At 41.8% G+C, this 15,446-nt stretch overlaps 1 protein-coding gene across 1 annotated transcript in view; it reads right to left on the bottom strand.

Annotated features, from left to right (window-relative positions):
* LOC110595587 (probable E3 ubiquitin-protein ligase HERC3) overlaps nucleotides 1–15,446 on the bottom strand; it is a 59,378-nt gene continuing 43,932 nt past the window's right edge. The window contains exons 3-8 of the mRNA XM_021712046.1: nucleotides 8,679–8,838; nucleotides 4,562–4,638; nucleotides 3,530–3,751; nucleotides 2,200–2,291; nucleotides 762–892; nucleotides 1–199 (exon numbers count right to left, since the gene is read on the bottom strand). Coding sequence (XP_021567721.1) covers nucleotides 1–199; nucleotides 762–892; nucleotides 2,200–2,291; nucleotides 3,530–3,751; nucleotides 4,562–4,638; nucleotides 8,679–8,838 — 881 coding nt within the window. The remainder of the gene's footprint in view (nucleotides 200–761; nucleotides 893–2,199; nucleotides 2,292–3,529; nucleotides 3,752–4,561; nucleotides 4,639–8,678; nucleotides 8,839–15,446) is intronic.

Below are 15,446 nucleotides of genomic sequence, written 5' to 3'. Positions count from 1 at the left end.
TTAAAATACCATTAAATTCCAGTGACAATCACTCTTACCAGCTCGGGCTGAAAGCTGGCCACTGTGGGCAGCCCAGTAACCCTTGACAGGAGACGGGCACTTAACGTTGCAAGTGTGTCCAGTTCCCAGTTGACCTCTTGCTCCACAACCAAATGCATAGATGAGTCCGGAAGAAGGCACGAAGGCTAGGGTGTGCTGCCTGTGGAGACATAACATAACTCATCAGTGTGGTTCCTATGGCTGTAGATGTTCACTCCAACTCTGACTCTTGACTTCCACATGTGAGCACCGTGCAGGGTGGAGCCTCTCCCAAGGAAATATGTGGCCCTTTTTGCACCGCTGACTCTCCAGAACACTGTCCTTCTCTGATACTCTAGGTCATGGGAAGGATGGCAAGTCATGGAAAGAGCAGAATGACCTGCTGCACTTGACCTCTGAGGTAAATGACCTCTGAGAAATGGGAAGAAGAAGGGAAGACCCAGGCAAAATTTCCAGGAAGTTCTTTGGGATGTTCTCACTTTCCTTTTTTCATCTCTTCCCCACATCGTGCTACACTCTATCCCAAAAGAAGCCTAACGCCCTCTGTCACTCTTGCCATACCCTTCTAAGATCTTTCTCCCAGTTTTACCAAGGGTGTGCATGCAGGTAAGATTTCTTAAAATGGTGGTGACTAGGTGTAGTCACATTCTCCATCACCACAAAGACAAGAAAGAGCTACTGTTGAGTCTTAGTAGATAACAGAAACCCTGAGGGGCACTCACCTGCCACACGCAATCTGAGTCACTTCACTACCCATTAGTTCTAACACTCTTCGGGGGTTAACTTCATCATTCATGGAGTCGTGTCCAAGTTGCCCACAGGAACCAGCGCCAAACGTAAATACACCTCCACTCTGGCAAGGAACAAACACCACAGGGCTTCACTCTGCCTCTGAGTTTGAGGATACTCCTCTAAAACCTACATACAAAATTCCTACCACAACAATCTTTACAAGAACACTACACTCGATACTTGGTCAAATCATTTTAGAACATTCATCAAATAGAAAAATAATAAAAAGAGATTTTAAGACCGCGTCTTTATGGAACAAAGACAGCACTGCGCCCTCTGTACATTTTAAAAACTGTTTAAAAGTAAAACGATCAGTTGGGCACGATGGCTCACGCCTGTAATCCCAGCATTTTGGGAGGAGGATAGCTTAAGCCCAGGAGTCTAAGACTAGCGAGACCTTGTCTCTATTTTTAAAATTTAAAAAAATATATATATAGTGATGCGTTAGGAAGCAAATAAAAAAGGAGAAAAGGTGTTAGGTAAAATGAGATGCTTTTGCATGGTCATTCACATATAAGAAATTAAATGTCCCACAAACTCCTTGATAAGTAAGTTGTAAGCTGTTTTTTAACAGGTATATTTGAACAAAGGCATTTTATGAAAGTAAATCTAGAATAATATTTGCTCAATATAAAAATAAATGTTCATTCTCTCTAGAATGTAACTATTTAAAAGCAAAGAAAACAGGTTGATAATTTTAAAACACTAAGCCGCTATTTCTTTTTTATGTATTTAAATGACTTGTTTTAAAAGAACATGGGATATTGTTTTGTATACATACTGTCCTACATTTTTAAGTTATTTATATTGAACTATTTTTAAATGGTACTAAGAGAATCTACAAGGTTACCGAAAAGGAAAACACAGACACATAAAAAAGCAATCTTTTTCTATTCCTTCAGAGAACAAAGGACTAGAAAAGCTGAAGAGTTCAAGCCACAACACTGTAACTATACACCATCACTAATCTAAGGTAATCAGGGATAAGTGTGATGGCTCACATCTGTAATCCCAGCACTTTGGGAGGCCAAGATGGGTGGATCACTTGAGCCAGGAGTTCAAGATCAGTCTGGGCAACATAGTGAGACCTCATCTCAACAACAAAAACAAAAATAATTAGGCAGGCAAGGTGGCATGTGCCTATAGTCCCAGCTATTTGGCATGCAGAGGCGGAAGGATCACCTAAGCCCAGAGGTCAGGGATGCCATGAGCTGTGATTGTTGCGATCAGATCACTGCACTCCAGCCTGGACAACAGAGACGCTGACTCAAAAAATATAAAATAAAAAATAAAATATAAAATAAAATAAGCAATTTTCACGGCCCATTTCACACCCAGCATCACAACAGAGTACTCTGAGCCCCTTACCTTTGTGAGAACTGCAGTGTGCTCTTCTCCACAACTGATATAGACAACTTTTTGCGTACGTAAGAGTTTTACATGGCATGGAGACTCGCGATCTGTAATAAGATAAAATTAAATATCAGAATGTTACTACCATTTACCTTTGAGTGGAACATATAAAATGATCTTGGCTGGGCACAGTGTGAGCACTCAGCTTGTAATCCCAGCACTTCGGGAGGCCGAGGCGATAGGACTACCTGAGCCCCAGGGTTCGAGACCAGCCTGGGCAACTTGGTGAGACCTCATCTCTATAATAAATCACAAAAATTTGCCAGCCAAGGTGGCATGTGTCTGTAGTTCCAGCTACTTGGAAGGCTGAGGTAGAAAGATCGCCTGAGCCCAGCAGGTCGAGGCTGCGGTAGCCGTGAGCATGCCACTGTATTCCAGTATGGGCAACAGAGTAAGACTCCAACTCAGAAAAAAAACATCTTCAAATGATCTTAGCATGAATCCTGGGGTCCCCTGGATTCCTGCCACATATTCAGCTTCCTGTCTGCATCTGCACTTGGACATCTGACAGACTTCTCAGTTTTAATACATCGAACACGTAACTCAGAATTTCCCCACACTCTCCAGTTCTCCCTGCACCCCCACCACACACAGAATTTTCCTTATGTCATAAATGGCAACTTTATACTTCCAGATCATCCTTTATTTCAAGCCACACATCCAGCAATGAGCAAAATTTTACCCCCACAGCCTCCAAGCTGGCTTCCAGCTTCCCTTATCACCCACTACAGTCAAAGTCAAATTGGGTCAATCTGCTCCTCAGAACCCTCCATGTCTTTCCCCTCACTAAGACAAGCAGCAAAATCTTCATCCTTCCCCCCAAGGCCTGGCATGACGGGGTCTATACTACCTCTCTGCCCTCTAGTTCTGTCTCTTCCCTTTGCTTTCTCCACACCACATATCTTCCCATATCAGAGCCTTTACATGCCCTGCTCCCTTTGACAGGAACATTTTTCACCCTGATCTCCATGTGTCTTGCTCCCTACATGACCTCCTACACAGGTCTCTGCTCAAACATCTTATCAGAGGAGCCCTCCCTGACCACCAATGTCCCACAGGAAGCTGCACTCTCCAGTCCTCTGACGTGCTATGTACTTACTGGTTTCTTGTGCTTCCATCCACTACCTACAGCCCCACTAAAAGCCAAGGATGCTCTCTGTTTTGTCCACTGCTGCTCCCTTAGTCCCCTACATGGGGCTGGCACACAGAAGGCCTTCAAGAAGTATGTGATAAACAGAGGCACGTGCTTGTGAAAGCAAGAGGTGCACATGAGGAGCTGACCTACCTCTTTCATCACTGAGTCCTAGCTGCCCAGCATTATTCATCCCCCAGCCAAACACGGCTCCTGAGAGAGACAGGGCAAAGCTGTGAGCCCCTCCGGCAGCCACCTGAGCCAGCGGGATCCCCTCCAGGGACCTCACCCTCTGTGGGCTGGCTTGGGATGGGAACTCCTTCCCCAGGCCCAACTGCCCATGGCTGTTCTTTCCCCAGGTGAAGAACTGGCCATCTAAAATCAGAACAGAGTAACTGGTGTTACACAAAATGATACAAGTTACATATACAAAAATAATCTAGTTATTAACATCACTCCTGCCCCCCACACCACCCCACCCCACCCCACACCTCCCAGGAGCAAGGGAGCAGAGACCCTCACGCAGCAAGACTGCCGAAGCCAACACTCCCACATGACATAACGAGAGAGAGAGGTAAGCTGAGTCCTACTGCTTTTCAAAGGCTACTAACATTTACGTAAATAAAATATTAAATGTTCGAGTAAATTCAATTTTCGACAGGCCAATTACCAGGCTTAAGCAAGGAGAACTAGTCTGACCACACTAAGACCGAGAGATCCAGGACTTCAGGAGGTCCAGCTATGACTACCTGGGTGACTCTGCAGATGACAAAGTAGGATATATACATGCAGATTTCTTCTAACAGAGAGCATGGTGTTATTGGCTGGCTAACTCCTTCTTTTTCATTTATTTGAGAGCTTGATAGTAGAATGTAGCTTGAAAGACAAACCAATCTACCATATGCTCAACAACACCTAAGGACAGTCCTGCCTCCTGCTCATCTTCCCCTGTGAGGGTGAGAGCTTCAGTGATGACCCTCATGTCACTGTCTATATCCTGAGAAAAGGATAAGCTAGGCAAAGGCCATTGAGAACTGCCACTGTCCAATAGCAATGCACACACCCTAACCAGTAATTAAAGGTTTTGAGTTAGGTAATGTCACACAAACATACAAAGAGAAGGGTTTTCTGAGTTAACACAGCATGAGCTAACACAGTATTAGCATACACTGAATGTTACATTACCAGCTGCAAGAGCCAAGCAATGCCAGTTGCCACAGGAAACTTGTAATATTGTCTGCTGGTTCAGCTTCTGTATCAACCTAAAACAAAAAAGGCTTTCTTTTTAAGATGGGCAGTCACACACAAACACAATTAGCAGAAATATTCCCAACTACATAACCTATTTGTTAAGAAATAACATCATCTTGCCTAAAAGACTTTTTAAAATCAAATATATAATCTTACATGTTACAATTAGGTCTTTCGCTAGCTTCCTGTCTCTTAGTTAGTTACTGTCTAAAACAAAAAACACTATGACCTGAGTCTCGTTACCACAATCCTCTGTCAATTCTCATCTCATCAGCTCCAATTCAGGGAGAAAGGAAAAAAGTCACAGAAAAGAGATTCCCTAAGAATATGGCTGGTGTCTCAATGACTTTCAAACTTAGGGGCAATGCTGTGATCCAGAAACTTCACTTCTGAGTATATGCATACAATATGGTACATACATACAACTATTAATCAGTCTTTAACAAGGAAGGAAATTCTGACACACGCTTCAACATGGATGAACCTGAACGACATTGTGCTAAGTGAGTTAAGCCAGTCAGAAAAATTCCACTCCTATGGGATCCACTTATACAAATCATCTGGAGTAGGCCAATTCTTAGAAATGGATTTCACAAGGTAAAAAACGTTCTGGAGATTGGTTACACACAATGTGAACATACTCAACACTACTGAGTTATGCACTTTTAAAATGGCTAAGACAGTGAATTTTACTTATGAGTATTTTACTATGATTTTTTAAAAAAATAAGCATAGTACTTCCAAAGCCCTAACTCCCTAGGATGGTAAAGAGGAGGACCACGTGATTTATTTTCTAATCTTACTCATCTGCTTGCTCATGTGAACGAGAGAGATAAGAACAGAACCTATTTCACAGGGCTGTAGCGAGAATTAAATTAAAGTGCCTGGGACTGCCCAACAGAGCTGGATGTCCAGAGAATGTCTCCTGCTCTCTATTTTCACAGCTGACAAGCTGTCACGCTCATCAGCACTAAGTGTGTTACGCCTTGGGAATGAAGGGGTGAGATGGTGTGTCTTTAGGAGAGGGGTATCTTACAAGACAGAAGTCCCATGAGAGAGCGGGAAGGGGATTATTTAGAGTGACAGTTAGATATTGCTTTTGTTAATATTTTCTTTTCCCAGACATAAAAATTTAAAATGGAGTTCACAATGCATTTAGTACCAAATAGAACTGAACTTTTAAAAAATGAGATAGCAGTAGATTCAGTTACAATTATAAGAAATAATATAGAGATCCCTTATGCCTTTGTCCTGTTCTCCCATGGTAACATTTTGCAAAATTACAGTATAATATAACCAGGATATTGACATTAATACAATCTACTGATCTTATTCATATTTTCCCAGTTTTACTTGTACTCATTTTTGCGTACTAATTTCAGTATCTGTGTAGGTTCATGTATCCACAGCCACAGTCAAGATACCAAACAATTCCAAGACCACAAGGATCCCTTCTCTCCCCTGCCCCTAACCCCTGGCAAACACTAATCTATCCTCCATTTCTAAAATTTTTGTTATCGCCTGGGCAACATAGCAAGACCTTGTCTCTACAAAAACATAGCCAGGCATGGTGGCATGTGCCTGTAGTCTCAGCTACTGGGGAGTAAGGTAGAAGGATCACCTGAGCCCAGGAGGTAGAGGCTACAGTGAGCTGTGACTATGCCACTGCACTCCAGCCTGGGCGACAGAGTGAGATTGTGACTCAAATATAAAATAAAATAATAAGAAATTAAATTAAGTTAATAAAATATAAAATAAATACAATCAAGTTTTGCTATTTTGTAAGTGCTATATAACTGGAATCATACAGTAGGTAATCTTTTGGGATTGACTTTTTTTTACTCCAAATAAGTCCCTGGACATTCATCCAAGTTGCTATGTTTATAAATGATCTGTAGAGCTCCCCTATTTTCTAAAATTGAAAAATGTATCACCACCTGGAGGACCAATGGTTCAGAGGTTGCTATGCAGCATGGCCCATTTTCCTATCCAGTTTCCACCAAATTCCCCACAGTGCTTCTGTCATGGATTGTCGCTACCCATGTCACAAACTTCACAGTCATAGAAAGGGAGCAGGTCAAAAGGACGCAGATAGATACTAAGGAAATTGTACCCTTGAGATGGCGAGGAGGGCGACACAGGTGCAAGTCGACTGTTCTACCTGTTGTCTCATTCTGTCTTTCCCCTGACCCTGCAAGGTATACGATGTGGATGTATATATACGGAATGCAGTATTCCCTGTTTAAGTTAGGAAACTGAGGCTCAGAAAAGTTTCCTCAAGGTCACTCACCTTATAAGTAACAGAGCCAGTATTAGAATCTGTGGCTAGATGATGTCAAAGTTATGTCACTTTCCACAACAGCAAGGTATGAATTAATGAATGTATTTCAATTAATTTATAATATAAAACTATACACAAATCAAAGCCTTGAAAGTCATCCATAATTTAGACATGACTAATGAAAATTAAACTGTTACTGGAACATACACTACTTCCTTTTTAAAAATGAAAAGGCCTTAAAGACCTCAACTGAGTCTTTGGTCATCTTCAAATGAAATACTTTTGTCATTTGTTTTATAAATATGTTCCTAATATTACACACAATATAACTAAAACTTGCACTCCTTTTTTCTTAATGTGATTCCTCCCCAAATTTAAATTAATTTTTGGAATAAATGAATCTAAGACATTCCCCATTCTAAATCACAAAGTGAATTACATCGCTCTTCCCTCCAAGTTCTTCTTTTCCTTAAAACAGCTTTTGATTAAAGGACAAAAATCTAAGGAGTACAAAAAAGAAGGAGAAGAATATGCTGTCCTTTAAAGAGGACAATAATTAGGCAGGAGAGGAGAGGCCATTTCTTAAAAACAAACAAACTGAGCAATGTGTGTGCCAGGCGCTCTGAGTGATGGTGATGCTAAAATGAATAATCCAACTCTCCTGCCATCAAGAACTCATAGCTCTGTCATAAAAATAAACTTTAAATAAATAATTACAAAGAACGTGACAAGTGGAGATATGTGGTACATTTGTTGCATAAAGGAACAATAATTAAATAAGAGAAATAGGCCGGGCGCAGTGGCTCACACCTATAATCCCAGCACTATGGGAGGCCAAGGTGGGAGGATTGCTTGAGCCCAGGAGTTCAAGACTAGTCTGAACAACATAGTAAAACCTACCAAAAAAATCGAAAAATTAGCTGGGTGTGATGGCATGTGCCTGTAATCCCAGCTACTCTGAATGCTAAGGTGGAAGGATTGCTGGAGCCCAGGAGGTTGAGGCTGCCACGAGCCATGATCATTATGGTCACGCCACCGCACTCCAGCCAGGGTGGCAGAGTGAGACCTCGACTCAAAAATAAATGAATGAATGAATGAAATAAAATGGTAGCTTCTTTTATTATTAAGAACCCTCAATAAACTGAGACACCACCCTCAATAAGTCCACCTGAAAGTAACTTCAATATTTGGAATGTTTTCTTAGTGGTGAAGCAATTGGTAGATATTTAGCTAAATCAGCTAAGATTCAGAATTAAGTATTTAAGAGATTTAAACTCCACGGTATTCGTATTTTTGTGTTAAAAGACCTACGTATATTTGACATTTTAGCTGTTTGAAATGCTTAAAGTAATCTGGCCTATTATTAGAGTGACAGGTCAGCCTTGTGATTCTATATTAGGATGCTTAATTGAGTAATTGAGGTTTGCAATTTTAAGTTGAAGGTTAATAAGTCTAGGATGTGAAAGATGCCTTTTTTATTCTAACATTTATCAAATACCAGGTCCCAGTGAGCAACCAGGCTACTAGAACAAATAAAGTATAGTTCCTGACTCACATTTTTTGAACTAGACGCTGATACATCTATAAATAATTAAAACTTTTATGACAAGCGCTTTAACAGTATAAGGTAAGGTCCAGCAGTGTCACACAGGAAACAGCAATTAAATGAAGAAAACAGAACAAAAACAAGAAATCTAACAAATCAACAGCAGGAGCAATATTTAAACAACTGACATTTGAAATCCAAATTCCTCCCTGTGACATTCTTACCTGGGTACTGCCACAGAATCCTCGGTAGTCATGAGCCCTAGTTGACCGTCACTGCCTGCACCCCAGGAAAACAGCTGGCCTCTGTCACTGAGGGCCAGACTGTGGGACTCACCACACGCCACATGAATGATGTGCTGATCTGCCAACGCTCCAATTTGTTCTGAAAGAGACCAAACCAAAGGAGAAAAGTGTAGAGCCTACAACCAGGAATACAGCTCTCCTTACTCAAGGTTATCTTCCCAGACAGTTGTGCTTTTTAAAGAAAATCACTAAGCTGTATATTGATAGAGATTATAAATTTCATATATTTCTGAACACTACCAATTTGATTTAGCTACACCAGGTAGCATATATGCCTGTAATGGCACAGGTACCCCAGATGTTTCCTGGACCTTACAGCCACATGCCTGGTGTTTCTCTATCCCAGGAGAGGTCTGAAGGTTTACTATTTGAAGATGTTGATGCAGAGAGGCCTAAATGTGAGTGAAACTGAGACATATTCCTAAAAGTAGTGAGATGAGTGAAATTCTGCCTGGAGCAATGAGACACCTTCCCCCTCCACCCCCTCCCCCCAACACACATACATCCAGAATTATAAACACCTTTCTCCCCTCAGTTCCAGAACACAGTCTTGCATGTGTCCAGCCAGGAGATAGGAGGATTTCTCTGGGAAAACTTACCCAAAAGAAAAGGCTCACAGATACAGACATCTGTGGGTCCCTCAATGAAATGTCCAGTTTCCAACCAGCCAACAAGAATTGCCCCCACACACACACAGACGCACCCACATTTCAGTACTTCACTCTTAAAATATAAAAGACCAGATGAGAATCACAATATATATGAGGAAAATGTTAACATGAATGACAAAGAGCAACACACATGAAAAGAAAAGAACTCTGAAGAAATAGATCATGCAGGGAGCAGAATATTTTTGTAAAAGTCCTTAGAGAAATAAAAGAAGATATTTTTAATCCAGGAACTAGAGACAGAATTTATAGCAAGGTATCATTCAAACATTCAGAAAGCTAACAAAAATATCTTGGAAACTAAAAATGTGGCAGCATAATGTTTTAAAAAAAAAAAAACCTTCAAAAGGAGGACTGGAAGTAAGAAATGAAGAAAATTTCTAGGAAATAGAAGAAAAAAAGCAAAGAGCAAAGAGAACTTAGAGATTTATTCCAAGAGATCTAACATCCAGAAAGAGAATGGAGAAGACACAAGGTAGAAAATTGCAGAGAAAAAAATACAGGACAAATAAAATATCTACTTCAGAACACTCACCTTGAAATTTCAGAATACCATGAAAGATTCTAAAAGTTGCTAGAAAAGAAAACAGTTTATAAACAACAGAACAGTGATCAGATGGCATCAGATTTCTCAGAAGTAACAGTGGAAACTGTAAGAGGATGAAGCAATGCTTGTGCAATTCTGGAGGAAAACTACGTTCAGGGCAAGAATTTTATGCCCATGATGGTTAATACAAGGTGTTCATGTGACTGGATGGAGGGAAGTATGTCTGTGAGGTGCTTCAGCGGGCTAGGAGGGGAGTCTGCCCTCAGTGTGGACAAGTACCATTGGTTCGGGTGCCAGGACAGCTACAACAGAGTGGGCGGAAGGAGGGTTAAGCAGCCTGCGAGTCTCCTGCTCCCACTCTCCCTTCCCTGGTAGACCTTGGCTTCCTTTCCTCTTGTCCTTGGACACCAGATTCTAGATTCTTCAGTCACTGGACTCTGGGACTTGCACCAGCGGCCTCCTGGGGTCCTTTAGGCCTTCATCCTCGGACTAAGGGCTGTAGTATTTGCTTCCTGGTTTTCAGACTTTCAAACTTGGACTGCGCCAGACCACCAGTTTTCCTCATTGCCCAGTGTGCAGACAGAGCCCCATGGGTCTTCACCTTGTCATCAAGGAACCAATCCTCCATAATAAATTCCCTTTTACATATACATACATTCTACTGGTTCTGACTAATATAATACCCAACCAACTATTTATCAAATGTGAGGAGGTGGGGGAGCAGAAGAGAACAGTTTTCAGGCATGTAAATCTCTCAAAATATTTTACCCCGCATACAGCTTTTCTCAGAAAGCTCCTGGAAGAAGTGCCTCTGAAACAAAGAACTCAGGATCCAGGAAGCAAGAATCTTTTTTTTATTTTTTATTTTTTTTGAGTTGGAGTCTCACTCTGTCGCCCAGACTGGAGTGCAATGGCCGCTCCCAGCCACTGCAGCCTCAACCTGCTGGGCTCCGGCGATCCTTCTGCCTCAGCCTTCCAAGTAGCTGGAACTACAGGTGCGTGCTACCACACCTGGCTAATTTTTTGATTTATTGTAGAGATGAGGGCTCACCAAGTTGCCCAGGCGGGTCTCGAACCCGCGGACTCAGGCAATCCACTCACCTCGGCCTCCCTAAGTGCTGGGATTACAGGCTGAGCCACTGAGCCCGGCCTGGAAGCAAGAATCTTACACAGGATGGAGGTAAAGAACATTTTCAAGACAGCTATGTAGTAGTCTACAAGACAAAACTAGAGGGAAATCACCAAGGTGAAAAATGAAATACCATCTGAGGAGTTTTACCCCATTATGCGTTTTACAATTCTACCAGACAGTATAGAGGTTCCCATGAAGAAGGCGAAAAAAAGACATAATTAACTTCAGGCAAAACTAAAGGTTTTATGGGAAAGAAAGGCAATCATGATACAGGAGTCATAATAGCTAAACAAAAATAATTTACATAGTCAATAATCTAATTGTCAAAACTGATTTAAAAGATAAACTGTTTGGGGAAGGACAAAGTGCCAGGGGGTAAAGAGGAAAGGGTGGGTATATTTAAAAGAATCCCAATCTTCCCTGGCATGAACTCTCCAGATTATGCACAACATTGAAGAAAATAAAGAAACAGCATCATACATATGTTATTTAGAAACATGAAGGTAAATACCAAAAGGAAAAGCTAAAGAGTTTATGAGAGTCTCCAGGAGTAGATTAAAGGGTGGGAGCTGGGCACAGTGGTATGCACCTGTAATCCCAGCACTTTGGGAAACCAAGGCGAGAGGATGACCTGAGCCTAGGCGTTTAAGACCATCCTGGGTAACATAGTCAGACCGTGTCTCCACGCAAAAAAAAAAAAAAAAATGCTGGGCGAGGTGGCATGCAGCTGTAGTCAGAAGGACCACTTGAGTCCAGGAGGTCAAGGCTGCAGTGAGCTGTAATCATGTCATTGCACTCCAGCCTGGGTGACAGAATGAGACCCCAACTCAAGAAAAAAAAGGAGTGGAGAAACAAGTGAGGCAGGGAACTGCTACTTGACCTAAAGCCAAATTGTATAAATACAGTCCTTGAGAACAATAAAACTTTTTTTAAAAATTAAGCAACTGAAAATACACTTGGAGAGATCATCATAATAAACAGAAAGATGCTGTCATTTCTCTTGTTCCCATTGACCATCTTCTTGAACCTCTACTTGCTACCCGCTCCCCAGCTCAGCCCTGTCCCAGGAATGAAGAACAATACTGCCTTTATGTTGCAAAAATGTAAGGCACCCCTATCAAAGTAGTTCAGGCGACTCAGACTCAACTCTGACCAAATTCCCACCTTGTTCCAGCTCCAGGACTCGGGCTGCTTTTCTGTCCTCCCAGGCATGGGGTCTGGCCAGACACCTCACTCATGACTGAGACCCACCTCTCAGCTGATCCTCCTGCTGCGAGCCAGTGCCCTTTCTTGTCTGGATGTTAGCACATGGCCTAACCCACACTAAGAAGCCTTTCCCCTGACCAACAGGACACTGTACGTCTAGTCTGTCAGTCACTTTCTTGCCTCCAATCTGTCTGTAGGATCTCTCTCTTGATCCTGTCTTCACCACAGCTGTGTAGCCTCCAAAAGGAAGGTCTGGAATTCAGGGACCACTTTTATGCCTAGTCAGGTCAAGCTCAGGAAAACCAATTCCTGTCCCATCATGAATCAGCCACCAAACCAGACATCAAGCCACCCTCAGCACAACAACAAAACTCTTGCAGCTGCAAGAGGATACTGTTCTGTAAAGCAACGATAGTGAAGAAGCAAACCACTGGTTACTCAAGTCCAATTTATTCTTTTTGTTCTAGCCAGAAAACTGTGTTCATCTGATTCAGGCTGGAGCTCCGTCACCTAGGAACTAGGATCCCTCAACTAGAATCTCCTCCTAGGTCAGGCAGATATGCTGGCAAATGTCTCATTCACTCCTCTCCCTGCAGACACCCTTGCCCCAGCTGGGTACGATCAGGCTGCAGTGCCTTCCGATTCATTTCCACACACGGTCTCCTCTGAATCATTCTGTTAAGACTATATACTCTATTTTGCAGATCATGATAGAACCTCAGCCCACACATTAAAATAATTAAACACACTGAAGAAACATTTGGCATTTTTTGAGGATAAAAGTATATTTTATCTCTCTGATCCTCCCATAGCAACACTTGAAAGTCTTTAGCAATGTTAACCAACTCTGAACAAGCTATGGAACAGCACAGTGGCCTACGTGGAGTGCTGCCTAGGGCAAGTCAGACGCTTAGCTGGACTTAACGATTGCAAGTATTTCTACTTGGCTTTTGAGTTCATCATAATTTTTAATTGTTTTTTTTTTAGTTAATGGCAAATCTGGCATTAACCCATCACAGGATGGTAATGGAGAAGGCGAGTATGAGCCCAGAGGGTTAGCTGAATGACACTGATTCTTAACCCTAGCAACAACCCTGTGAGGGAAAGGCACCATAACTGTTCTTGGCTCAGAAAGAGTGTGTAACTCAGCCAAGGCTCACAACCAGGGACTGGTGGAACAGGATGCAAATCAGGACTGTCTGACTTCAAAGTCAGGTAGAATGTACCCACTAAGATGTACTGTCTTGCCTCCTAGAAAAGAACTAGGCAGATTTCAAATTGGTAAAAGTAACCTATAGAGTGAATACTCAACTTGAGGATAATGAAGAATTCTTTTCCCTCAGTCTGTTCAGATGAGAAACTCACCCAGCAGCTGAGTTGAAAATATCAGCAGCCAGGTGGAAAGACAGCAGTCCTCCCTCATCCAAGGTTTTCTTTCCACAGTTTCAGTCACCCAAAGTCAACTGCAGTGCAAAAATCTTAAATGGAAAACTCCAGACGTAAACAATCTGTAAGTTTTGAACTGCACGCCCTTCTGAGTCATGTGATAGAGTCTCTCGCTGTCCTATCCCACCCCAGATGTGACTCACGTCTCTGTCTGGCATGTCCACACTGTAGATGCTACTGCCTGTTAGTCATTTAGTAGCCACCTCGGTGATTGGACCAAAAACAAACAGCCCCTCTTCCCTCATTTTCTTTGCTTCCGTGTCTGAAAGGTCCCTTCCTAAGCCGTATTCCAATTTCCTTCTTAATTAATTATTTTGGTCTGAATATTTTGGGGGTCTGGCTATTTCCAGAAGAGGAATTCTATCTTGTTCCTTGGCCAAGGCACTAAAACCAAAGTAAGCTTTAAAAATTTTTTTTAATTATCATACAGTAAATATGACCTTTTCTTGATGTACAATTCTATGAATTCAAACCCATGTAACTCCCACCACAATCAAGATACAGAACAATTCCAATACCCCAAAAATGTCCCCCATATATAGGCACTCCCTCTCCTCATCCTCTGACTACCATGGCCCTGTTTTCATCACTATATTTTTTTTACCCTCATATGAATGGAATTATATGATATCTAACCCTTTGAAACTGGATGCTTTAACTCAGCATAATGCCTCAGATTCAGTGCAGTGGCTGTATGTATCAATAGTTTATTGGTGAGGAATATCTCACTGTATAATGGATGAACTACAGAGTACTGCTCCCAGATTTTAGTGATTATAAACAGAGATGCAATGAATATTCATGTAAAGGTTACTGTATGAAAATAAGTTTTCCAACCAAGTGTGGTGGCTCACACCTGTAATCCCAGCACTTTGGGACGCCGAGGCAGGAGGAATGCTTGAGCCCAGGAGTTCGTGACCAGCCTGGGCAACATGGTGAGACCTTGCTGCTACAATAAATTAAAATTTTTAAAAAATTAGCTGGGTATGGTGGCTTGCACCTGTAGTTCCAGCTACTTAGAAGTCTAAGACAGAAGGATCACCTGAGCCCAGCAAGTCAAGGTTGCAGTAGCCATGATCGTGCCACTGCACTCCAGTCTGGGTGACAGAGTGAGACCTGACTAAAAAAAAAAAAAAAAAGGAAAGAAAATAAAAATAAGTTTTCCTACCACTAGAGTAAATAAATACCCAAGAGTGGGACTGCTAGGTCATGTGGTAAGTATATGTTTAATTTTTGCCAAAGCATCTTCCAGAATGGCTGCACCATTGTGCATTTCCACCAGCAATTATAAGAGTTCCAGCCACTCTGCATCCTTGTCAGCACTGAGTCTATCAGCATTTTAAATTCTACCCATTCTAACAGGTGTAATGGCGAACCCTTGGGGTTTTCACATGCACTTCCCAAGTGGTTCAAGATGCCAAACACATTTTCATGTGATCGCCATCCATCCTCTTAGGTGAAGTGTCTGTTCAAAGTTTTTGCCAATTTTTTTATTGAAATTTTTATTTCCTTATTGTTAAGTCGATTTTGGGAAAAATATATTCTGGTACAAGTTCCTTGGTCAGACACATGATTTGCAAATACTTTCTCCCAGCTGTAGATTGTCTTTTCATTCACTTAATGGTGTCTTTCACAGAGAAAAAATTTTGTGAGAAGGCCCACTGTATCCATTTTTCCTTTTATGGATT

Source organism: Carlito syrichta, unplaced genomic scaffold (assembly GCF_000164805.1).
Source record: "Carlito syrichta isolate Samal-C Ts95f unplaced genomic scaffold, Tarsius_syrichta-2.0.1 Scaffold303036, whole genome shotgun sequence".
In the NCBI taxonomy this organism is placed as follows: Eukaryota; Metazoa; Chordata; class Mammalia; order Primates; family Tarsiidae; genus Carlito; species Carlito syrichta.
Note: the sequence above shows the minus strand (reverse complement) of the source record. Positions and strands in the feature narration are given on the sequence as shown.